Source organism: Pelmatolapia mariae, linkage group LG10_11 (genome assembly GCF_036321145.2).
Source record: "Pelmatolapia mariae isolate MD_Pm_ZW linkage group LG10_11, Pm_UMD_F_2, whole genome shotgun sequence".
NCBI lineage: Eukaryota > Metazoa > Chordata > Actinopteri > Cichliformes > Cichlidae > Pelmatolapia > Pelmatolapia mariae.
Window position 1 is genome coordinate 15,963,431 of NC_086236.1, and position 26,529 is coordinate 15,989,959.

A 26,529-nucleotide genomic window follows, 5' to 3' on the forward strand; every position below is an offset into this window, starting at 1 on the left:
GCTTCTCCTCTGGAGGGTTGAAACAACAGCAAATCAAGAGCAGCGCCTTACATAAACAGTGCAGCTCTATAACATATGGAGGGGCTATCCATCAGGAGGCTGAAAGACATGAAGGAAACAGGAATGAGTTTGGAGAAGGAGGCCATGAAAAGAAAACCGTGTGCGTTTGTGTGATCAAGAATCTTTTGATTGTAGCCAAATGTCAAAGTTACACACACTTATAGTGAGGCTGTGAACTCAGCATAAATCAGACGGCAATTTCTCTGTTAAGTCACAGATCAGATTTCAGATACCAGGACGTGAAAATGAGACAGGCTTTTTTTCCTGATAATGTTCTTCTTTTGAGTGGATGGTGTGTATTTGTGTGTGTGTGCTTGTGTGTCACCCTCACTGTCAGATGGTTTGTGTTGAACCTTTGTCAGGCAGACTGATGTAAATGGAATGATGAGGTCAGTGTTTCAGTTCATGCCAGGCGTACTTTGACATGACACATATACACTGATCCGCCACGACATTAAAACCACCTGCCAAATATTGTGCAGGCCCTCCTCGTGCCGCCAAAACAGCTCTGACCTGTCGGGGCGTTGAAATGGGACCTCTGGGGGTTCCTTGAAGTGTTTGGCACTGAGACGTGGGCATTTTCTCTTTTGTGTCCTGTGGATTGCAGCAAGGGGCCTCCATGGATCAGATTTGTTTTACAGCCAGGTCAGCACCTTGGGATCTTTGTCCTGTTCCTTAAGCTGTTGCTTAATAGTTTTGTAATAGTTTACTGGGGGAGGCTGCTGCTAATGTAGTGCAGTACTTTTGCTGTGGGAGAGTGTGCTTAGTCATTCCCCTAAACAGATCAGCTCTTGTGCCAAAGTAACATTCAGATGAATGCCAGGATCCAAAAAAGCTTTCACAGACACTGTTTTTGCTGTTGGTTATCATTGCACATTGACCTTTTTTCCATGTAATAATCCAAGGCCTGTACTGTCATCACGCAAAAGTGACACTTCAGGGATATCAATCTGTCCAGTTGGGAAGCATAAAGCATGCAAGCTTTGATCCAAACTGAAAGCGAGAACATGCATTGTGAAGAGGCAACAACACAAGAGCCCCCAAAAAGAGATTCAATTTAATTCAGTTCAGTTGCACCAGTCACAACAACGGTCACTTGAGGGGGGTTTATACTGTACGATAAAGACCCTACAATCACTCTAACAATCGCTCGACCCTCTATGAGCACTTGGCGAAAGTGAGAAGGAAAAACTCCCTTTTAACAGGAAGAAACCTTCAGCAGAATCAGGCTCAGGAAGGGGCAGCCATCTACCGCAACCAATTGGTCATGAGTGGAAGAAGACAGAAAATCAATGAAGTAGAAATACTTCTGCAGCGACAGCAGCAGGACCCAAATCTGCTCCTTGTTGTAAAGAGGAGCAGGTGGAGCACTGCCAGACCTTAGAGTATGTATTTTTCTGACCACATATCAGAAGCAGACTCTGATAAGGGTAGCATAAGGACCGGGCATCCCTGAGTGGGACACCAGACCTGGCAGTTCTGCCACTGGCGTCCTGTTCTAGTGATAGCAAGTTCACATTGAGCACATGTGACAAACGTGAAGGAGTCTGGAGACACTGCGACAAAAGTGATAATGCCTACAAATCACACAGACCTTTTTTCTTAAGAGACCAGCACAGAAAACAGGAAGAGAGCAAAGCAGGGGATGCTGTTGATGCACTGAACAGCATCTGTTTATTTGATTTACCACAGCCCATTAACACTGCCAGATAGATGAATGGTTCCATTCATCTATGTTATCAGATATAGGGTAAGGGGAGCGAAATGTTAAATAGCAGATTTATTGTTCCTCCATGGAAACATATTGCAGTTAATTTTGTTTCAGCTTCATTACATTTAATCATCTGGACTAAACCTCAACACAAAACGTCTGTTACATGGTGCCAGACTTTTCTCCCTTGCTCCTTAGCTTTAGGTTTTCAGCACAGTCTCCTCATCCTTGTTTCACCTGAAGTTTTGGCAGACGCTCATATAGCAGAGATAGAGCCAATATTAGTACTGTAATTCATGTAGCGTCACCAGGTCCCAGCATGCAATCTGAAGTCATTCAGCTCCCTGAGTTGTTAGAGAAACACCCAATCAGACATCCTGATGATGATGAGTCCATCTCTGTCATCACCACAGTGTCAGGACTGAGGTGACCAGATGGAGGCGATTATAATGGGAAAATCACCTCATTCACATACTGACATCATCAGAGGTCTTTGAATAGACATCAGGCTCATGAACCATCTTAACCAATAAAATAGTGTTTAACACTAGAAAGCAGACGCAAGCCCTCATAGTTCACTTCTGTTATCTTACAGGGTTTTCTTCTCTTGGTCAGAATCTGAGCGATGAGTTTGGTGATGTAACAGTGACGTCTACTTTGGTTTGTTTAGCTCATTCAGTCAGCGACTGTGTCTCTCCTGTGTGTAAGCATGCAAACAGGAGACTGAAGGGGCTTTTTTAATGAAGCATCTGTGGAGTGGTTTGTGTTAGTCTCTCCTTTGGCCCCTTATATTTGCTCAGGTGCTAAAAATGTCCATCAATCTGTAACCACACCACCTGCAAACGTAGCTCTTGGCCCTTTTCCAAGTAAACTGTGGTGCAATGCATAACGACAGTGAGTATAATCGCCCCAGATACAGGAAATTGCTCTCAAATGCACAGGCGTAAGAAGACAAACGTTGACAAGAGGTAGCCAGAAATTACTCATAGGAGAAAGTCTAAGTTGGCACTTTTTCATGATTCTGTATTAATCTTTTTTTGTTTTTACAGGATACGAACAAAAAATATCACGAGAAGGTGAATGGCTCGAACGTGTGAGAGGAAAAACATATGAGTCTAGTTTTGTTTGTAGCCTCTCTGCTCATAATATGCGGTCTGATCTTCATTTAACTCACAGTTATAAAAGAATGCACTTACATTTTCGTGTCTTTTAAGAGCACATCCAGTACTCACTTTAGTGGAAAGGCTTTAAAAATGAACTCTTGAGTCTTGCAATTTAGTGAACCTCTATTAGAAGGAGCATACTTCAAATCAGTGCTTCCTGCAAAACTGTTTCACTTTATCAGGGTTTGTGTTACGTCTTCATAGACCAAACCTCATCTATTCTAATCTGATCATCAGTCCACTGAACATTTCTTCAGATTTGGGAAATGTGTTCTCAACCACTCGTGCAATATAATGCCATTTCACTCCATGCACCACCTGCTGGAGTGTTGATGACCAAGTGATAATATTCATGATACCTACAAAAACAGGGTTGGACAAGGCATCACTGTTCCACCACCTCTGGCACCTTGGTGTTTTGCACTGACCTTTTTTCTTTGCCTTGGTAGGTTTAAAGATTCATGGTTTGGACTAAAATATGCCCACTTTGTCTCTGCAGACTTTGAATGCTCATTTTTATAGAAAGGGGTACCTCAGTACCTCACATGTCTACTTTCACCTCACCACACCACGTAGCCTTTTAAAGGGTCACAAGCACATAGGTTCTCAGTCCATAATTGTAGGTTTACATCACAAGAATTTGTGGATTTGTGTAAATAAAGTCCCATCATGAATATAGCGATCGTGTCATCAGCAGAGGGAGACAAATGGACCCTGAACAGTCTCATGACGAGTCCATTTGTAGCCCCGGTTGTTAAAGTGTGACTAAAACAAAAGAATCTGCTGCTGGAGAAGACAAAAGAAGCAAGACACTCACCGAACCTACAAGGACACAATAACAGACTTAAACATCGACCCAGAAATATTTTTAGTGAGAAGTATTTCTACCTTAAATCCCCTTTTTAATATGAAGCTGTGGCCTAACGGTGAAACCCAGGATACGTAATATGAGACTACACAGATTTCTGTGTTAACATGCTTATTTCAACAAGCTTTTTTTTTTATTATAGCCCGAGGAATACATGTCACCACAACACTCAGGTCATAAGAATAACAGTCATCACATCATAAGTTATTCCTCTCATCATCATCAAGCCATGGTGTGTAACATAGTACTTAAGGTTTGTGGAACAACAGTATTTCATAGTGACCGAAATGTCTGAAAAACAGGATAAAGAGAACCTATCAAACAGTATGATTAGAAAATACAGGTAAACAAACCATCACTAGAATCTGTTTTTATCCTGCATGCATTGAAAATACGCAAAGACTTTTGCAACCAGCTCATGAAGAAAGATCCAGCATATAAGGCAAAACAGAGTTTGAACAGTTCTAACATGTTTGAAAGTCAATATTTGGAACCTTTATTCTTCAACACAGCCTGAACTCTCTGAGGCAAATGTTCCTATAATTTCGTTAAGCAGCCTGCAGGAATCGTTCTCCAGGGTTCTTGAAAGAGATTCAAAGCACTTCTTTGGATGTTGCTGGATTTTGTTTAAAGCTCTGTCAAGATGATCTTCCCACTGGTTAAAAATATTGACTCTGGGGAGGGTAGTAGTCTTCCATTTAATGTTTTTCAATCCAGGATTTCTTTTACTGCATTAGCAGTGTGTTTCAGGTCATTGTCATGATGAAATATTAAGATGCTGACAGTCCAGTGGGTTCTAGATGTTACTACATGATTGATCAAAATGTTGGACACTGTACAATTCATCACTGATATGTGGCATTAGCACTGACTGCAGCTGATAAGCTGTGCATGGCTGTCTGTGTTCACATGCGGTTTTCTATCCTTTTTCACACTTTTTCACGTTTTAATTTATTTACACACACAAACATCATGTAAAGTGCTCCATGTTGAACACATCACATTACTACTTACTGCTTTAAAACTACCTCGTTGTGTTTTTGAGTCGCTTTAACACCATACACACAAGCTACTTTTTTTATAGATAATGGCTTATATGAGGACATCCTGAGAACATTTTTAACTGGGAGCAAAGACTTTTTAAACACACTTTCCACAACCGTTGTGTTTCTTACTGTGCCCTGCATGTGTCAGCTTCTTATCGCTGTGATGAATGCTGCCTAAATACCGCTGCTACAGCGGAGAGGTGGCAGGGCCTGCAGGTCACATGATATTGTACAGCCACACAACATCTTAACATATCACATCTAGTGAACCATGACTGAACACATTCCCTACATGTAGTACAAAAATTATTTACGCACAAGTCATTCACTGTCGTCTTAACTATGGTGAAAATGATATAATCGGACTTTACTCTTGATTAAAACACATTAAAAAAATATGATAAAGAAAAACACTCAAATGTGACTGAAGTGAGAAACTCCTGATGCTGTAGGACTCTCATGGGGGACCACCACAGCTCAAGCCCAGTCTTGGTGGATGGATGTGTTCACACAGGAAGAACGCATGCTACTTCTGTGGTGGCAGTACAGTATGTGTAGCACTGTGCATGCCTACTTTTACAGATAAGTTGAGTGTCGAGGTAACATTTTACTTCTACCTGCAAACTTCAGCGCAGGCCAAGTTATGTTGAACCTGTGTCATTGTTATAGAGCACCTTTGTTAAAGTTCAATGTGCTGCATAGAGAGCAGTGCTACAAAATGACTGTATTTGAATATATTTATGTAAGATAATGTCATATAACTTTTCTGAATTTATTTGACTTTCTACAAAATACCAACTGCCTCAGTATACCAGATATACTTTTTATTGCTTTATGCGTCAGTCAGTAGATTATCTGTCCTTATTTATCCCATCCTTGAAGTCAAGTAGTCTCAAGTATGATTATTCATTTCCTCTGAGAGTATATTTACTGAATCCAAAGGGTCAAAAAAATTATATAAAAAGGCTACTGTTAAAATATGTAGCCTTCATTTAGGTTTAAGGCCAGCACACAAATTCGCCAGAGATTAAAAAAAAGAAAAAGAAAAAAAAGAGTAAAAACAGAGAAACAAAAATAAATAGACAAAGAAAACATCAAAGATTCATGCAGTTAGCTGCATTAGTGCCTGATGTAGCACAAATGTCATCTTAAACACCGAGACCTACATAGAAAATTACCTTGAGACTTCAGTCTGAACCACTCCGGAGGGCCCGGCCCTCACTGTCCCTTAAATGGTTTTAAAAGGGGCCCTTAAATGGTATGTCCTTGAGCCTAACGCTTATAGCTTCCAAAGAGTTCTCTAGTTCAGAATCCAGATCAAGATGAAATCGTAGTGACAATGTCTGAAATCAACTGAAGAAAATACCTTTGCATTAAGCTGCTCCAGTGAAACATGGCTGCAGATCAGTGCTGCTGTTTGGACTCCAAGGATACAAACAATATGTTCAAAGAACAGCTCTTTTTCTGGTTTACTAATTTCTGTACAAACACTGATCCAGAAGTATGAAAAATGAACCTTGGTAGTTTTATACTATAATTAATTAGTAACAGTTGAACAACATTCGTCACAGGTCACTTGAAACCTAACGCACAAAACATAAGCAACTCAGATGCAACTCTCTGGCTTTGCTGGGAAATAAACAACCTGCTGCCTTCATGATCCCAAATTACCTCCCCAAATTCATATAATTATTTGGGAGTATCAAGGCCCAGGTGATAAAAGTCCACCGGCTGTCAGCGTCATCTTGACCCATAGAAGGCGGCGTTTTGTCCACCATGTTGGCTTGGTTGCTCTGGGGTGACTGAAACTCTCTCAACATCGCACATTTCGCACTAAAGTCGAGCTTTCAGTGAGTTTTAGTCATTCTCCAACCACCACACTGCGATAACCACACACACCCGAAACCTTGGCTGATCGTGACCCACACCCGTTTTCACACCTTGGCTCGTGTGATTAGGTGGAGGATTATTAGGGGGTCCATTGTCCCTCTTGGGGGGACACTCCCACAGGTCTTAAATATGGGACTCTCCACCATTTGACCCTAGAACTGAAGAAGCTTCTCGGATGAGAGGTGAAACGTCTTCAAGCAACTTAAAGAAGTCCAGATGCGTTTCTTTCCAGGCTCCTCAGACTACGATGACCTGGATGACTGAGAACCTTCACAGACAACCACACACACACTTTGTCTTAATAACCGCTGTCACATTATTATCTCCACCTAAACACTTCCATCATATTTTTACTGTAGTGGTTTGCACTACACTATGGGTGTCACTGCACTTTCACTGAAATGATACCAAGCTGCAGGAGCACAGACGAAGAGCTATTGCTCCACCATTTGCGTCACCTGACCCAGCCCACTGAAATTGCCTAATTTCTTAGAGGGGTTTATTTCGAAAGTGACGCTGATGCTTTTGGTAGAAGAGTCAAAGGATTTTGCTGTCAGCAAAAGCTGTGCCCGATTTCCATGCCTGCGAAACTCAAAACAACATGTGTTTACTCTGTTCTGTGGCACAACATTTGAAACTGATCCCTGTTTCCACACATGATGAGGTTTTTTTGCATTTGTACGCAGAGTTAAAGCTACAAAATGAATGGATAGATTTGGATATAAGTGAGTGTGATAAGTAGCTTTATAGGATGGTTAAATGAAATACAACACAAATTAAACAAATGTTTTTAAAGGCCTTTGTCCTCATACTGTACGTTTGAGCCACACAGCATCTGACTGTAGAGTGAAAGGATGCTTCTGTGAGCGACCTGTGCGATGACTGCACTCATGCAAACACGGTAATTGCACTGATTCCTGTGAGAGGGGCTGTTTTTGTCTCCTACCATGTTTGGTTTCCCGAAGCATCGGCCAACAAAGTGAGAAAGAAAATGGTATTTTCTCCAAAAATATTAGAGAAACAAATATTGGGTGTCACGATGATGGCATGAATGAGGAAAGATCTGTTAGTCCTGCCAAGACTCAGTGCTGAAGTAAAGATATGGAAATTATACGAATGCGCTGTTAAAACATTTCGTCAGCGCCTGTGTTAATGTTAATTAAACTTGTTTAAGCGTATGTCACTCATACATTGCATCAGCATATAAAATATTTTAATGTTTAACAGTGAACATATTCGTTTAGTAACAGATCTAGCTGGCAGAAGTAGCCAGGCAGTTTTGTCCTTGTACCTGCGATTTGCAAACTTTTTTTTTTTTGCCTTTGGATCAGTCGTGATTAAAGCTGGGTTAAATTGGTGCTCTCCAGTCTAGAGTCATAGCTTGTCCAACGACCGTTATCTCTTCCCACTCTGATACTTGATTGAGAACATAAACATATAAAAACCTTGTCTCCAGTGCAGTGCTGTGTGTACAATGTAAGTTAAATGTGTGCATTGCTGGCGCATGCCAGACCCATGACTGCAAGGCGTCTGATTTTTGAATCGCATCCAAAAGAATTTAACCACTTTGCAGAAAGAGGGAAAGGAGGGGGGAGAAAGGGGGAAAAAGTCAGCGAGTGGAGAGAAAGACATGAGACAACTGGTCTGAGCTGCCACTCAAACCCTGGCAGCAGAATTTATGAGGTCTGCTTGTGGTGCATACCTGCAATATGTCCTCTGCTCCTGACCATACATAGAATCAGGCGCAATCGGACAGCTATGATATAAATATTGAGCTGAGACGTTTTGGCAGCTTGGACTGTGACCTAAATGCTGAAACTATGAACAGTGCTGATGGCTGTTTCTTAGAAGCAAAAAGGGAAAATAAAACTAATGAAGTTAGTGTAATCTTTTTATAGACTATCTGAGCTGTCTGCTCGGCTGGGCCATTAATCATAAACAGTGACAGAATGCCTTCGTTCTTTTAGTTTGACTTTACGCTCGAATTCTGAGATGTTGTTTTGTGGCAGCTCTGATGGGGAGCTGTGGCCATGGACATGCTTTGCTGTTGTTAGTTTTATTGTTTGGTTTCTTCTAGAAGCTTTTGACTTTGTTTCATGGATTAAAAAAAAAAATACTCTGTTGGTTTGGCTAGATTTTATAGATGTATCACATTTACAAACAGCCAATGTTCAGACATATGGGACAAGATCTTGAGCTGTGGCCCAGCTGCCATTTTATTGGGTACACCTTACTAAAACCTACCGTCATTACGGTTAGACGGTCTAGTAAATGAATGCGGGGAACACAGATGGACTGACAAAAACAACAAGGTGACCGGGTGGGTTTTAAACACACAGAGCTAATTCCTTAATTGTACACAGGTGAAACTCTTGTGCACACGCTGAAGCTTGCAAGGGTGGGGAAGAATAATACAAGGGCAGGAAGTAAAAACACAGCATGACACACAGGAAAAGTAATCCTTTAATTAAACTGCATGCAACTGCAAAAAAGAGACAAGAAACAAAAACAGAGGCTACGATCAAACCATCGGTTTTATTTTGTTAGTTTTCTTACTGATTGAATTGAAATGAAAGTAAGCTACATGACCTAAAACTACACTATATAGATGTGTGTGTGTGTGTATATATATATATATATATATACATATATACATATATATATATATATATATATATATATATATATATATATATATATATATAGATATATATATATATATACATATATAAGTGTTGATCCAAACCTCTTTGAATTCAGGTGTTTATAGTGTCATTGGTCCATGTGGAGCCATGCAGTCTGCCTTCACAAACATCACTGAAAGAATGGGTGTTTCTAAAGAGCTCACTTTAATTCAAGTGTGCTTCAGTAATCGCACGCTAACGCTGCAGCCTGAACTTTCTTCTCTCCTAGATTTTCCATGATCAGCTGTAAGTGGTATAAATGCAAAATGGAAGTGTTTAGGAAGCACATGATCTTAGGCACAATGTGACAAATCACATAAAGTTACACAGCATGGTCTCTGAGTGCTGAGATGCATAGTGTGTAAAAGTCACCAAAGCTCTGCTGACTCAATAACTGCATATCTCCAAACCTCCTCTGACATTAGCATCTGGACAAAAACACTTATTAAAAAAGCTTGATGGCCAAACAGCTGACATGGGTGTAATGATTAGGTGCTCCAATACTTTTGTACACATAGTGTATTTGAGTGCCAGCCTTAGTCAGAGCTGTTTGAATCATCCATTGAATACTAAGGAAAGATGCTTCAGTGCTTCCTAAAATAATCTCTTTAACACAGATTGCACTATGCCATCCTTTATGAAAGGAAAAGAAGGATGATACTGTGCCATAATTTAAAGTGAAACACTAACTGAAAATCAGTAAACAGATTAATTATGAACATCCCTCTACTCCTATAAAATCCACTTTTTACTGAGGTGTTATACTTCATGTGAGAAACAAAATAAATAAAGGTTATGAGCTGTAATGCAATCATCAAAAAATTGACCACAACTCAGTTTGCATTTGTTACATGTCTAATAATAATTTGCCTTCAGGCACTTAAAGCCTTGATAAAGGTTATATTACAATTACTGACATGACAACCAATTAATCTCAGTGTTACAATATTTCCAGTTCACTTTACAGGCAAATTCATTCTTATTTATTTAAATTACAAACTTTGTAATAAGGTGCTATTTTTCACTATTGGTTCACTTTTATGTCACTGGCATGAAAGCGATAGATAGACAGGGAAAATATCTAAATGAGCTTTTTGTAGGCCATCTTTGGGACACTGTAGTTACAGCTCAATACCTTTGACAGCAATTACAGCCTCAAGAAATTTTAACATCTAAGATCATCTTAACCTTCCTCAATTTGGATTGCTGCACAGCCATTTTCAGATCTCTCCAGAGATGTTTAATCGGGTTCAAGCCTGTGCTCTAGCTGGGCCACTCAAAGACATTCAGAATGGTCCTGAAGCCACTCCTTTGTTATCTTGTGCTTATTGTTGGCAGATGAACCTTTGCCCCAGTTGAGGCCAGAGCACTCTGGAGCAGGTTATCATCATATCCTAAATATTCTCATAGTTTCTGCTGCCAAAGAACATCCACAAAGCATGACGTTACTGCTGTGCTTCAACTAAAAGGATGGTACTGGCTAGATGATGATCGGTTTCTGGTTTCCTCAAGACATGACGCTTGGCATTCAGGCCAAAGAGTTTAATTGTTGTTCTATAAGTGTCACAATCCTGGGTCTTATGACCCAGTGTTTTGAGTTTTAGTTATTTTGATGTTTATAGTGTATGTTTAAGCTTATTAGGTTTCCTATGTTCATTTGCTTATTAGTTCCCCCTTGTGTTTTCAACCCCTGTGTAGTCTCCCTTGCTCTTCGTGTGTTTCATGTCTGTGTGTCTTATGTTGTCATGTCTGCGTCTCATTATATTTCCTGTTTTATTTTGAAGGGGTCCTGTGTTCCATGTTCAATGTTTTTAGTTTTACTCTCTCCTTGTGACGTCATTATGTTCATGTGTGTCAGCTGGTTTCTCCATGTGTTCCCACTTCCCTCATTATCCTCCTGTGTGTATTTAGTCCGTGTGCTTTCAGTCATTCCTTGTCAGGTAGTCTGCTCATCCATGTCACAACTTCAGGTATCCGTGTCAGTTCACCATGTTTAAGGTTTTTTCATGTTTAGTTTTAGTTCACCCAGTTTAGGTTATGTTAGTTTTACTTCAGTTTGCCTTGCCCTTTCTTTATACCTTTTTTACCAGCCTTATTAAACGGCTCGCTTTTGGTTAACATTCAAGTTCTGTTCCCTGTTCCTTGGAGTCTGCGTTTTGGGTTCTTTTTTCAATTCATACAGTCTGCCCCGCCAGATTGTGACAATAAGAGCAGAGAAATTTATTTCTCATGATATGAGAGTACTTCAGGTGCCTTTTGGTAAACTCCAGATGGGCTGTCATATGAAGCACATGACAGCTCGCCCAGGGTTTGCCACTCTTTTACCTTTTCTTTCAATTTTCCTCTTTAATTCTGGAAACTGTTAGTGTTGAACTGGTAATTAGTACAGCAAATAATAAGTATATATCTACACAGCAGTTTTCACAAGTTTAACCACTGTCCAGCAATATTTATGCAGCTTGATATAACCCAGCTGGTGATACTTGATTAAACACCTAAACTTTTCTGCAGTAATCATTGATCGTGTGGGTCTAATGGTCTGTCTGTGTAAATGTGCTCCATATTTACTCTATGAGTAATTATTTTCACTGTTATTTGTAGAGTAGACAAATCAGCGGAGACTTAAAGCTGTCATTTTTTGTGTGTTCAGAGATAGAGGTTCATTATCTGTGGAGGTCTCCGCAGACATCGAGCCAAAAACATGACCTCACTGTACTGTGGGAAATGTGCTTGGTGTACTACAGCCATCGCTCTTTAATCCACTCATGTTTTTCCTCTGTCAGTGTAAAGATAGAAAATCACGAGGCAGTCAATAGGATTCCTTCGAACTCTTAAAGGCACACTCCCACTAAATTTTAAAAAGTGGCCTGAAACTTTTTAATGTTGGTCTTTTTGCGGAGGAGAAAACTGATCAATTTGGGCAGCTACAGCAGGCGTCTGTTTCCACAGGAACACAAGAGCTCTAAAGCTCTATCTCCATCAAACACACACATTAAATAATTAGATTTTAAAGCATATAGAAGCTGAACTACATATTTCCCTAAAAACAGATATGCAAGAGACTCAAATGGCATATCTGCAGTCCTATGAAAATGCTTTATTATTTGTTTGTTTGTTGGCATATTTGGAGCACTTATGTTTCAGCTCATCAAACAAATTTTGACATTTGACAAAGATAACCTGAATAAATATCAAATGCAGTTTTAAAATGATTATTTCATTTATTAAGGGAAAATCACTATCAAACCTACCTAGCCCTTTGTGAAAAAGTTAAATCATGAATTAACTGTGATTAACCACATTTTTTTGGAAAGCTGACTTCAACTTCACTATCCACACTCAGGCCTGATCACTGACAGACCTGTTGAATCAAGAAATTGCTTAAATAGAACCAGTCTGACAAAGTGAAGTTGTCATGTGTCAATGAGGGGCAGGCAGGAGTAGTAATGAACTAGAAACTAAGAACTCAGAATGGGGGGTCGTAATGGAGCTGCCATTACGACAGGAAACCACACAGCAACATGGGACAGCAGGACAACAGGCAGCGAAAGACAGTGGACTAAATACACAGAGGATAACGAGGCAATGGGAAACAGAAGGGAAACAAGCTGGAGCTAATCGGACATAACAAGACTGGGAGGAAGCAAAACTGAATACACTAAACACAGGACACAAGACTGTCAAAGTAAAACAGGAAACAAGAGACACACACTAAGACACTGACTGACTGAACGCAGGTAGCAGGGGCGTGAGAGACACGACTGGGAAACAGCTGAATAAGTAGGGAGACAGAACTTAATGTACACGAGACACATGACCGACTACACATGAAACATGGACACAGGGGCGGTAAGGAAACAGAACCATGAATAACATTAAATCGAAGAATTATAACTTAAACCAGAAACTACACACACACTGGATCACAGACCCAGTGCCGCGACAGAAGTTAGCTCAAAGATCTCAAAAAACAGCTGAGAAACAAAATGATTGAGCTCTAGCTGTCTGGAAAAGGTTACAAGCCATTTCTGAGGCTTTGGGACTCCAGTGAACCACGGTGAGAGCAATTATCAACAAATGGAGAAAACTTGGAATATTGGTGAACCTTCCCAGGAGTGACCGGCCTACCAAAATTTTTCCAAGAGAGCATCAATGACCCATCTAGAAGGTCACAAAAGAACCCAGAAAAACATCTACAGAACTGGTTTTAAGGGTTCAGAGTTCATTATTCAATAATAAGACAGAGATTGAGCAAAAATGGCATTCATGGGAGTTTTCAAATGAGAAATCCACTGCTGGCCACAAAGAACTCCAAGACCTCTGGGGGAAAACCAGGGCAGATGAGACAAAAGTTTAACTTTTGAAAGGTTGGAGTCACGTTAAATCTGGAATAAAATTAACACAGCATTTCATGAAAAGAACATCAAGCTAATCTTGTTGTTGAGCAACATCCCCAAGTCCTCAAACTTAATTAGAGCTGCTTTCAGCTGCTCTCTTATTTATAAGAGGCCACCACAACAGGCAGCTGCATGTTTGATTTGGCAGATTTTCTTTTCTTTTTTTTTTTAATGATTCCCGTCCTTCCATGCCTCCAAATGGGCCTTTTTGTGTCTTGTCCTAGAATGGAACCACAAGTGTTCGCTTGCAAATGCATAATCCAAAACTGAACTGAACATCTTTACTATCAACTAACATTGGCTTACAGTAATTTGTGGGAAAAGAGTTAGAGCTAGAGTTATGACTTGTAAATACAAACCACATTGCCAGTATGAGATTTTATGGCTGAGGGGTTTACAATAACATACCTGCTTCACATGCTCGGCTATTCTTAGGAGTATGACACAGAGCAGGAACACCTCCTGTGTTTGTGCCACAGGTACTGACATTGCCTACATTAAACCTCAGAGCCCCGTTATCAAATGCAGATAGGTTAGCTTTTTGACGCTCCATTTAAAGAGAGTATCCCCTTACTACAAGCAATGTACAAGGTCAGGGGGCTGGCAGCAGAGACAGGGGGAGGTGATGTCACAAGCCGGAGAATATCTCTAAATCCCCCCTGACTGGAAGTTTAATTTGAAGCACATTAGCCAAACCGATACCATATTGTTACCTATGACCTACTCTAATGTTTAATGTGTGTTTGGAGTACAACATGTGGCACTGAAAATGGCTTGGATGTCCCCAGCGGCAAGGTGACATAGCCCAAGAGCTCAACTCCAACTGTTAAGCATTCAACCACAAAGTCTTTAAAACACGCAATTCACTGATCATAGTTGATTTTTTTAAGCAGTTAATTCATCTTCACAATCACTGTTCCATCCATCCATCCATCCATCCATCCATCCATCCATCCATCCATCCATCCATCCATCCATCCATCCATCAGTTCAGCAGTTGTGCTGGAGCCTATCCCATCAGTCATAGGACAACAGGTGGGTTAATCCCTGTCCGGGCTGCCAGTCTATCACAGGACTAATGCAGAGAAACACCGTCTTTGGACTCTGGGAGGAAGCTGGAGAACCCAGAGAGAATCAATGCAAGCATGGATGGGAGTGATGGGAGCTTTAATCTTAAAAGGCCAAACCGGCCTTTTAAGGCTTTAAAAAAAATCACCAAATATGACAGTCTCAGAACATGACGTAGTGTAAATAAAGCTTCCCCGTAACAGAAAATAGGAACAATTTGCTCCACCTGACTTAAATTCCAAATCAAAGTCATGCATGCACACGTGTCAGCTGCAACAGCTAAAGTTAATAACTCTGATCCTATCGTGACAATTCAACATGTGCGGGGAAAACGTGGATCCTGGAAATCATGTGGATGTTAATTTGACACACGCTGCCCACCTAAACATTGTTGTAAACCAAACACAATGTTTGGTGACACACATGGCAACAAGACTCCTTGATGGCACCACTCTGCCAAACAACAAAAACTTAACAATGGCTCAGGAATATGACAAAAAGCCCAGATTACTGACCCGCCCTACCTACTCCCCTATCTCAGTACAGACAGGCAAGATTCACCTGATGTAGCTGGTGAAGGTCAGATGGACCAAAACTTGCCATTTAATATAGATATGAGATATATAATATAGATATAAGTGAGACTGTGCTGGAGTTGATTTAACTGTTTTGCTAAACAGCCATAAGGTCCGTGGTGTAAATGCAAATCAGTTCTCCTTCACATTTGCTTAAGCAATGTTTGGGAAACCAAGAGGATCTGAAGTCACATTTCTTGTTTTTGGGGCACCAAAACTCTCCTATGAATGCACAATAACAGATAAGAAACTGTGGCATTAGAAACAAATTCTATTAAAATGCTCTTTTTGCCACATGACTGTTTACTGTAGAGATGGAAACAAAGAGCAAAATCCCTTCTCATCATTGGATGTTTTTTTGTTTTTTTGTTACTACTGAATGATTCATGTCTCTCTCCCCGTGGACCCAGAACTTCATGTTGATGTAATAGAATCACGTCTGCCCAGACACAGACGGAGGCCTGTGCACACTAGCATAAACAGAACACAGTCACACATTCGCTTGCATGCAAATTCTGAAATAAACAGACACTTTCAATTATTACTATTAGCCGTGACAACACATGCTGTTAGAGGCAGGGGAGTGAGAACAAACAGTTTGTGCTGCTGTGTATGACAGAAGTTGGGTGTGAAGGAAAAGTGAGCGTGTCATGTGTTGTGACAGTGTCAGCCTGTCACAACACACAACAAAATTCTCACCTCTGACTTAGACGTATCATACATCATCATACATGTGAATCAAGGGGTTGTCACAATTTTTAAGAATCCGTTAATACTAAAATCTTACAACATGGAAACTTTTTACACAAGACGACCTTTTCATTGTAGTATTTCACTCCTAAAACATTGCTACGATCAGCACTAATGTATTTAAAAGTTAGAAAAATCATTGCCGAACAAACAGCAATATCATTTTACCCACAATCCAACAACGTTTTTTCATTTCGGTGCTCAGCAGAATTTAGCAACAGGACCAGCGGATCACAACTTGAAGTATGAAAAGACTGTGGTGCTGTTGGTGTCCCAGGACCATTTTTATCTGATCATTCAGTCAGAGACAAACGCAGCTGAGGGAAATTTGAGATAAATAATTTCTACAGGTCAGAAATATAAATGCTGCATACTGCATGAAGCCTCAGACTGATGGAGCTGTATAATCAAATCTGAAGCATCAAACCAGATCTGAAGAATGTGTTGCTGCTCATCAGTATCTTTGTTTTTTTCCACTGTTCAGTTTGTGATTATTCTTTTCTCTTTGTGAAAACAGGATTTGCCTCAAATTCAGACCTCAGCACCACATGGTAGCATCTAAATCTATCCATTCTCTTCCACTTATCCAATTCAGGGTTGCAGGGGGGCAGCTACTATAGGGTGAAAGGCAGACAACCATTCCTACTCACACCTATGAGCAATTTAGAATCACCAATTGATTTAACCCCGCTAACTGCATGTCTTTGTAATGTGGCAGGAAGCAGGAGTACCTGGAGAGAACATGAAAACTCCAGACAGAAAGACCCCGGCCAGGATATACACTTTTGGCATTTAAGAAAGCTGCACAGCTTCTGTTTTGTTTTGTTTTGTTTAACATTGAATGTAGTCAGGTGCATGAAGAGGACATGATATCGGTGTTTGAGGTTAAACCAACATTGGGATGGTAAAGCAGACTGCCAGAGACAGACCGTCTCTATCTACTCGTCTCCACTTCAGCTCAGATTTTAGCTGCAAACCTGAAGGGGAACACCTTCATGAACGCTACAGTCAGTCCAGCATGAAAACAAACACATTACCCGCCTTTGTGTGACTCACTGCCGCTTTTGCATTGACCACAAATGTTAGCACTGCTAAGCTTTTTCCTGTGTGACATGCCTCACCCTTCCTCATTACTGCACCTTAAACTTTTGACCTGAAACAGAGGTGGAATCAACACATTTAGTTAAAACAAAAAGTGAAAAACCATCCATTTATGTGCTACACTGTAGAGACTACCTGTGTTAGCAGACTTCAAAATATGCCACAAAAAATCACAATTTTGTAGAGATAACTAGCAAGCAGTATGTGGTCTGTGAGACCTTTTCTGTTTAAAGCATTTGGTATTGTAATTTATAGTCATGTTAGTTTCTGACTGGGTAGCCCTTAGTTCTGTGTATGAAATCCTTCCTTTTGGACCACAATATGCTCAAACCGAATGCCCTGGAGTGCTTTAAATGTAAGTGAATGACAGCAGCAAAAGCTCTTTTTAGTTCTTTTAACTCTTCTTGTGTTCCTGTTTGTCTTTACAAGCAAGTTTCACACCATGAATTCCAACAATGAGGAACTGAAGGTGTGCAGAAGGTGTGAGGGTTGGTGAGAGATATAGATGAGGCTCAGGGACAGACTATGGTTTAATGCTTTCCACCTCTTTGGTTATTGCCAGTCAGAAGAGACACATTTATAGGACACTTCATGCAACATTCCTTATTTCAAACTCATCTTCTTAACCCTTTATGTCACTCATATCTCTGACCTTAACCTTAATCATTTAAAATACATCGTATATATAATTAAAAAGTAAACGTAAAGCAGTGTGTCTAGATTTTAGTCTTGGTATGTAAGGATTTTTTTTCCTGTGTGCGGAAAATAATTACTGCTAACTTCAGGGCAGCACTCCCCAGTGACATTATGCAAACTAATGCATCGGGTCATTATGTGCAACTCTAAATGATGCAACTGTTGCCTTCTAGGCCTGGCAGAATAACAATGGCTCCTCATTGTTTCAAATCCAGTTTTATATTTGATTGTTTGTTTGTTTTTTATAACTACATAGTATTGCTCTGATTTCTGTTTTATAACTTTTAACTCAGACCCCTCAGGTGGGCTAAAGCTTCTGTGAACCAGGCTTAAAACAAAGGAGCATTTTTAACTGATTTAAGGCCAAAGCTTTTTTTGTAATAAGTGAATGAGTCTGTCAGCTTTAAAGCCGTTAAAAATTGTTACATCGGTTTTTGTTCTCATTTTTTAAAAATGTTATTAATCTTTTAAAGTAATGTTTTTGAGTTCATAACCTGACTATATGACTATAGCTATAGAAATTAAGCTTCTTCTTCTTTGTCATTACCCAGGCCCTACACTGGGGAAAAGTTCTCTTTCAATTTATGAAAAAGTCCACATATATATCCCACCCTGGGCTTAAAGGATGTTTTGAACTTTTTGTAAACTCAAGAAACAATAAAATACACTACAATACAGATTCTCATTATTTCTGTAGTACACTCACTCAGCTTTAAAACCACCCCATGTCCAGGTCCTAAGGGGTGATCTTAATTCAGTGATAGGCTCAGTCAAAGTCATGAACAAACACCCTGACTAAATGGTCTAATCTATAGAAAAATGTTATATCTAGAGACTAATAACTTACTCAGGAGGATGCTTACATTATTCCAGCATGATAATCTGGAAATATAAAACATGCTGATTAAGAGGGTCACTGTGTTATCACAGAAAACATACATGTGCAATCACACGGTGGGTTTGCTATCGGGCCTCTGTCTTATATCACACCAGCAGAGCTTTCACATGATTCAGAGCTGATAAAGCAACCATGTCAGCTCTCATGTATGAAAACACTGACTGCATTTTAACTTAGTTATGTACGTGATTATCTTTAGGTAAATATTTTAATATGGCCATTGACACCGTGTGATTTTGTCTTGTAGCCTCACCATATGATTCTCACCCAAATATTTAATAGGGGTTTGAACTGTTTTTTTTATAGGTGCACCAAAACACACTTCATGTTCTTTTGATTAATTGTGGTGACACCTTTAATTTGACCTACATGGGTTTAGCCCCATGCAGACAATGAGTTCAGCAGGGAAAAGCATGAAAACAGTTGGTATTATTTGAATTGTCTCAGTGTTCTTGTATGAAGCTGACTAAAGTTGGCTAATGCTGTCATTCTGGCAGAGGTAAACCAATCCTGCACTGCCTTAAATGGGAAACAGAGACCCAGACCTGTGCTTTACTACAACATGGCTCTGATTAAGACCAGATTGGTCTGCCTGCGGTTGGTTCTGAGCTGCAGCCAATGCTCAGGGACGAGGCTGCTAACAATGTGGTATGAATGCATGAATGTTTACCCCCCACCTCCTCGCTCTTTCAGACGCTATATGTGCTTTACCGGTGATGAACAAACACTCACATCAGTGTGGCTGGTTAGTGTGTTGGTCATTTTGCAGACCTTTGACAGTCTATTAAATTACATCTTAATATCAGAAAAAGAAGAGTAGTATGTATTTATAATAAATAAATGCAGCTGTAGTAATGGAAAGGCATCTTTTAGCATGACTCTTCGGGCTTAAATTACAAGAATTAATTACTTTGGTGCTGTATGGTGAAGGTCTTTATCTGTAAGAAAAGCTCTAAAACCTGTGAAAATACAGTTAAATGTCTAAAATTTGTGTCCTCCTTCGCATTTTCCAAAGCAGTCCAGTGGGCCAGATTGGAGTTTTTGCTGGGCTGATTTTGGTCCCCGGGGTCTTATATTTCACACCACTATTTCAGGCTAAAAAAAACTCAATATAAAAAATATAAATGACTATTCATAAGTGATAGTATTCCATTATGAAGATTTTTTGTTATTTCAGGATTTCCAGTTGTTTCAATCAAAAGGTCTTTCTTCCACTGTGTCTTTCTTTACATTACTGTTATAATTTTATTTACTGATTTCTTGCTATCCTGCACTAAGCTGATCCTTGACTAGCAACAACAACAACAACAAAACTATGTGTCTCAAATGTCAAGCTATGATCTGATCACACAAGATGCATTTTAAAACCAAGTGTAAACACACTCGTGAAGGTGGGAAATATTTGATGTTTCATACTGTTGATCGCCTCCTCCCTTTCTCCTTTCACTCTTCCTCTGCAGCCCTGGTTACTCACTGAATCATCAGCACAGCAACACTACCTAACATCTGTCATGTTGTTGCATTAAAACTATCCATCCTTTGCACGACTTCTTATAAAAGTTTCAATTTAGGGGAGGCTGGAGCCTATAAATATAAAAATATTTATTTTGTCTTTTTCCCCATAATTTCAAAGTATATCCTTTTCAGTAAGAATACCCTCTTCTCTTCTCTTCTCTTCGCTTCTCTTCTCGTCTCTTCTCTTCTCTTCTGCTGCCATCTTGTGGTTAAAATTAATATTTTATTTACACTGGAAAAGGGAAACCCACTTCTGTTCAGATGCTTGTATACATTCATTATTAGTAATTTGGGGGGTTTAATTTTTTCTTTGCACTATTATCTAATCCACAGAGTCAGAGTTACATATACAGGATCAACTATATGCATACACCCCCAGTAGTATTTGGTTTTATGTTCCTCAGCAAGTTGAACTTTAACCTGACACTTTTGGTTGACATCAGCAATTATAATTGTGGCTGGATATTTGACCACTCTTCTTGGTTAAATTACTGGAGTTCATTTAAATTACTTGGTTTCCTGACACACATCCACATATTTTCAATATTGTTGAGGTTGGAGCTTTGGGAAGGTCATTTCAGAAGTTTAGTATTAGGCAGCTTTATTTATTCCAAAACCAGTTTTGATGTGTGTTTGAGGTCATTGTCTTGTTGGAACACCTAATTGTATTCAAGTTTCAACTGTTGATTTGAAATAAAGAATTTGGTGCTAGTCCTCCTTCTTCATTATTTCACTCACTTTGTGCAATTTATCAGTACCATTGGCAGCAAAACTACCCCAAAGCATGATGCTATCACCACCATGCTTGACAGCTGCTACAGTGTTCTTTAAAAGCCTCACCTTTACTGCAAACATGCCTCTTGTAATTGTGGCCAAATGTGTCAATGTTTGTCTCATCTGACCAAAAACATTTTTCCAGAGGACATTTGGCTTGTCCATGTGAGCAGCTGCAAATTTCCGCTGAACTCGTGGTGTGGATTTTGGAGCAGGGGCTTCTTTATTGGTCTGCACACTTTCAGTCCATGGTTACTTAAAACTCCCATAACTGTGGACAGTGATGCTGCTGTTCCAGCGGATTCCAGTTCATGGCAGGCTTGAGGCTGTGTGGATCCTGAGTTGTTCCAGAACATTCTAATCAATTTCCTCTGGTCTGATGGTGACAATTTGGATCTTCTTCCAGATCTTGGCAAAGTGGTGGCACATCCAATTAAGTTGCACTTAATGTGAAATTATTTGAATTGATGATCTTGGAATCTGCAGCTATTTGGAAAAAGACACAGGAGACTTCCCCAGATTGTGTAAATCTACAATTCTCCTTATTTCCTATTCACTGGGTCCCTTTGACCTTCCCATTGTTCTGAGTATTGGCCAATCCAATGTGTGCTGTCAAACAAATCCGTTTTATACTGAACGAGAAGCCAATCATAATCACTAATGAGAAGGTAATAGGAATAGGCTTTGTCAAATTAAAAGACACTGTGGAATGTAGAAGATTTAAGTGAGTATGTGTATTATTTGGGCCTCTATGCATACTTTGGACTCTGTGTGGATTAGAGAAAATCCAAAATACATTCAAACTTGTGCACCAAATTCTTTTTTTTTCTTTTAATTTATTAAAGATATATGCTGTGCAATCATTACACTTTGGAAAAAAGAACAGATCAAGGAAATAATTACAAGCCCAGAATTACCATGATGTCCACCCTCATGGTGAGTGGATATAAACTTCTGACCACAATTGCATATCTGTAAACACTTGAATATCACCAAGTTAGACTTGTGGCTCTGCACATAAGAAAAGCAGAAGTGTAGGTAAGAACACATTCAACTGGCTGGCTTGGCTCTAAAATGGTTTAACATTCTTTGATGTTCATAGTTTCCAAGTTTTTAACTCCAGCCACTCTTCTAAACCATGAGCTGCGTAGATTGCATAAAGAAGTAGGTACTGCCCTTCACTAGTGACGTCATATATAGAATATGTCCAATAAATATTTACATCATTATTGTCCAAAAGACAGTGCAGTGTAGTCATCATTTAGCATTCAAGTAAAGGTTATAAATGAATAAAAATTACAACCAACCGAACAGACAAACAGAAGTCAGATTTTAACTTTGATCAAACAGAAAGGAAAGGTAATATAGGCGGTAGCATCCAGTATTTAGCATGTCACTGCAGATTAAGTTGAAAAAAGTGAAAAAAAAACCCACTTCAAGTAAGTAGTATAAATTTAAAATCGATTTTATTCATTAAAAATTGCAAAAATATATGAAAGTAAACACATTCAATCCTAGATGACGTATAATAAAAGTAATTACACATAAATAAAGTAATATGAAATTAAAGCATAAAATTGTGACTAATTGTGAAGGACGTAAATACGGAAGCTTGTTTCCGTAGCTGAAAATAACATTTGTTTGTGTTGAGTTTCTGTCTTGAGCTTAACAACATTTTACGTTAGTTTTTTTTTCCATTTCAAGATATTTGGTCAGAAGTTTGAGTCGATAAATCGAGGTTTTACTTATTAGTGGCAAAGAATATTCGTTTTCCAGTGTCAGAAACAAGCTTCCATACGTACAAGCATACGCTTGTCGTCAGTGTCCCTCGTTACTAGCCGTAGTTTACGTCACGAAACAAGCAGAACTGAACAGCATGGAGGAGCTTGTATGACCTTCTGATGATATTTTCCCGTGGTTATAGTGAGTTAGTTTTGTATTTTCTACTTTCAATGGTATTTCGTATTCTTGCCGAATTACATCAGTTTATTTTAGGACCTTTTTTAAAAAAAATATGAATGTATGTTTAAGTTAATGCTAACATAACAAGGCTAACCGTATAGCGGCTATTTTACGTTGACTCACATTGTTAGTACAGTTGTCGGCTCAGAAGTTTTATCCGGTGAAACTGTAACTGAACGTGTCTTTAGATTGATTACATTTCAGTTGAGGCTCATCAGTATATAATGATGTCAGGGTTGATAATATTTTGTTTCTGCAGGTTGAGTAAAGCTTTGCAGGATGTCAGTCCAGCACGCATCAGTCCATGCCAAATGGATCATCGGCAGAGTCATCGGGACCAAGATGCACAAAACGGCCAAAGTGAGAGTTACCAGGCTGGTGCTGGACCCTTACCTACTCAAGGTGAGCCTTTAGGGGATTAAGCACCTTTTATAAAATAAGAGTCTAAGTGCTTTAAAATAGGCCGGTAAAGCTACAGAGTAAATGAAATACAGAAGGAAACTATTACAGGTTGTTGGAGAAAAGAGTAAAAACAAAAATATTTGAATGGCCTTTTTAAAGATGGTGTCCACAGCTAAAGGTCCTGAAGAGAAAAGAGTCGGATACCTTTAGGGAGAGAATATACCCCAATGCAGGTGTGTAAACGGACAGTTTTAGAATAGAATAGAATAGATAGAATAGAATAGAATAATCCTTTAATTGTCCCACAAGGGGAAATTTGGTTGTATCAGCAGCAAAAACACACATATACAAACAGAGCAGGACACAGAACAGAAGCACAATTTTTACATATTTACATCATGGACAATAGTTACCAGAGCAGAGTACTGTACAGTTAAAGTTTACAGTTTTGCACACCAGATGTGTGTGGGAGTGAGCCAATGCTGTTAATGTTATTTTCATATATAGCGAAGGCTCGTGAATGTCCTAAAAAGGCTTCACATACATGTTCTGGTGACGTTATGCAAGTCAGACTCATTGCATACTATCAGGGGAAATGAGTAGATCACTGGCATTACTCTCGAGTTGGGACTTAGGAGCAATGCTGAGGATCTGAGGCTTTGCTCTATTCACTTCATGGTGTAGTATCTTTTAATTAATTTAAGAAAATGTCAGTGTTTTCAACAAAATTGAGTTTTATATGGCGAAACATTCAATTTTTTTCATTGCTTTAAACATAGAGGTATTTTAGTTTTTAATTATTTATTTTATTTCACAAAGTTCTTTTTTCTCATTTAGCAAAATTTGTTGTACATCTCATTGCACCAGTGTATAATGTTGCTATAATGCAAGCTTCTAAGGAAATTAGAGATTGGATAGATTAGAAGTAATGCTGAAATGCAGTGTAACTTTCTCAGAGATGATTATGTTTCAGATATAAATTCATGTTGTTTTGAGTTGACACAGCGTTTAAAAAAAGATTAAAAGTGGATTAAATAAGATATTAAAATGGTAACACTGATAAAAGTGTGATTTAAGTATACCTCTGTAAAATATCGTTTTGATTAAAATGCTGTGACCATTATGTAAGATTTGTTGTATACAGAGTGTAATTGGTCATGTGACCAGAGTTAAGAGCGTGACAGTGCTAATGTGAGTCAGAACTAGCATGGATGCAGAGGACAGACATAGAGCCCCAAATAACTATTAGTCAGTAACCAAAATTTTACTTGTCATGATATTGTCAGAAATTGCTTCTAATCAAAAGTGCTTGAACGTAAAAACAAGTTTACCAAAAAAGTTTGAAAAGATTATTTTTTTCGGTGCTTTTTAAGAGAGATCACCAAATCCAAAGATTTCAAGCTCAGAGGGAAAGAGCTCTAGAGTGTGCAGGCTAGTTTTGCAAAAGCTCCCTCGTCTTGTTCTCAGCATTACACGATACACAGCCGGCACGTCCTGGTCACATGATCTCAGGGCCCTCCTGGGGACGTACAGATGTAAAAGTTATCTGGTGTACAGTGGTGTTTGTCCATGCAGAGCTCTAAAACTCAAAACCAGAATCTTAAAGTGAACTCCGGAGTTAATGGGGAGCCAGTGCAGCTGGGTTAGCAACAGTGTCACTTAGTCAAAAGCCTCGCAGTGGCACTCTGTACAACCTCTGATCAGTCCCATAAGTCTTTGCTTAGACAAATAAACAATGAATTAAAGTAATCCAAATACAATAAAACAAAGGCATCAATTGACTTTCCTGATTGATGATTTAGCAAAAGTTTCAAGAGAGCTTGAAGTTTTCATGACATTAGACACAATTATGTCCGAGGTACAAACAAGGACTTCTGTTTTTGTTTATTGTCAGCAAGAAAACTGCGAGCCTTGCAATTTATTCTATAGAGACAAGAGGCACACGTGGTGACGGTTATTTGTTTATATTGGGCGTTATTATTATGTTATTTTTATGCCTTTATATGGATGGGAGGTCCACTGTCCCATGTTTCAGTGACTTTTCTGCACATTTCTGCTGAAGGTGACTACCTGATAAACCAAAAAGACCAAATCATCTGCAAAAAGCAGAGACGAGGGCCTCAGGCCACAAAAGTCTTAGCTTTCTGCCACTTGGTTCGAACTAGAAATTCTGGGCATAAAAGTTCAAGCATTTATGAATTTATATTTGAATGACTGTGATATTGTCTCTTCTTCTCCTGTAGTACTACAACAAAAGGAAGACGTACTTTGCCCATGATGCATTGCAACAGTGCACTGTGGGAGATATCGTCCTCCTCAAGGCTCTGCCTGAGCCCAGAAGCAAACACGTGAAGCATGAACTGTCAGAGATCGTGTATAAAGTTGGCCGGGTGGTTGACCCACTAACAGGAAAGAGGGTTGCAGGAACTGAATTTGTGGAGCCTCTAACAGACCTTCCACTTCAAGAGGAGAAAACGCTGTCAGAGAAACTGCAGGAGCTCAACATCTCTGCTGCCCCCAGTGGAGCCGATTCCCCGCCAGCACAAACTCCCACTTCATGACAGAAAACTGTGATTTCATGCAGTAATATCAGCTTACTTGTCACTCTACAATGCTTGTGTTTCAAGTGTTAATGTGGATTTATGTTTATAAACTAAGAATCTTTGCTGTACATGTATGGGTGAAGAGACTAAATATCACTTCCTTGTTACCTGCTCAGGTAGTGGACACCTTTCAGAGGAATTTGCAAAATAAAACAACCGCGCAAAAAACAATGTCATGCAAGGTACTCGTGTCTGTTATCCAGGTTAGGAATATATTATAATCAAAAGGTGAACGCCTGGGCTGGATCATCTAATCGGCCCATCCATGAGGACCCATCCAAGAGAAAAGGAGAGGAGGGATAAAATAAATGCCATTATGGTATTCACTTAAAACTAAGAAAGTAGATATCAGGTGTGTGAATACAA

At 39.3% G+C, this 26,529-nt stretch overlaps 1 protein-coding gene across 1 annotated transcript; it reads left to right on the forward strand.

Moving 5' to 3' along the window:
* The first annotated feature begins 23,039 nt into the window (after positions 1 to 23,039).
* Positions 23,040 to 26,344, forward strand: mrps17 (mitochondrial ribosomal protein S17). Its single transcript, XM_063487126.1, has 3 exons — positions 23,040 to 23,119; positions 23,418 to 23,560; positions 25,804 to 26,344. The coding sequence occupies exons 2-3, from the start codon at positions 23,438 to 23,440 to the stop codon at positions 26,119 to 26,121; spliced, it is 441 nt and encodes a 146-aa protein (XP_063343196.1). The 5' UTR covers positions 23,040 to 23,119; positions 23,418 to 23,437; the 3' UTR covers positions 26,122 to 26,344.
* Positions 26,345 to 26,529: the final 185 nt, after the last annotated feature.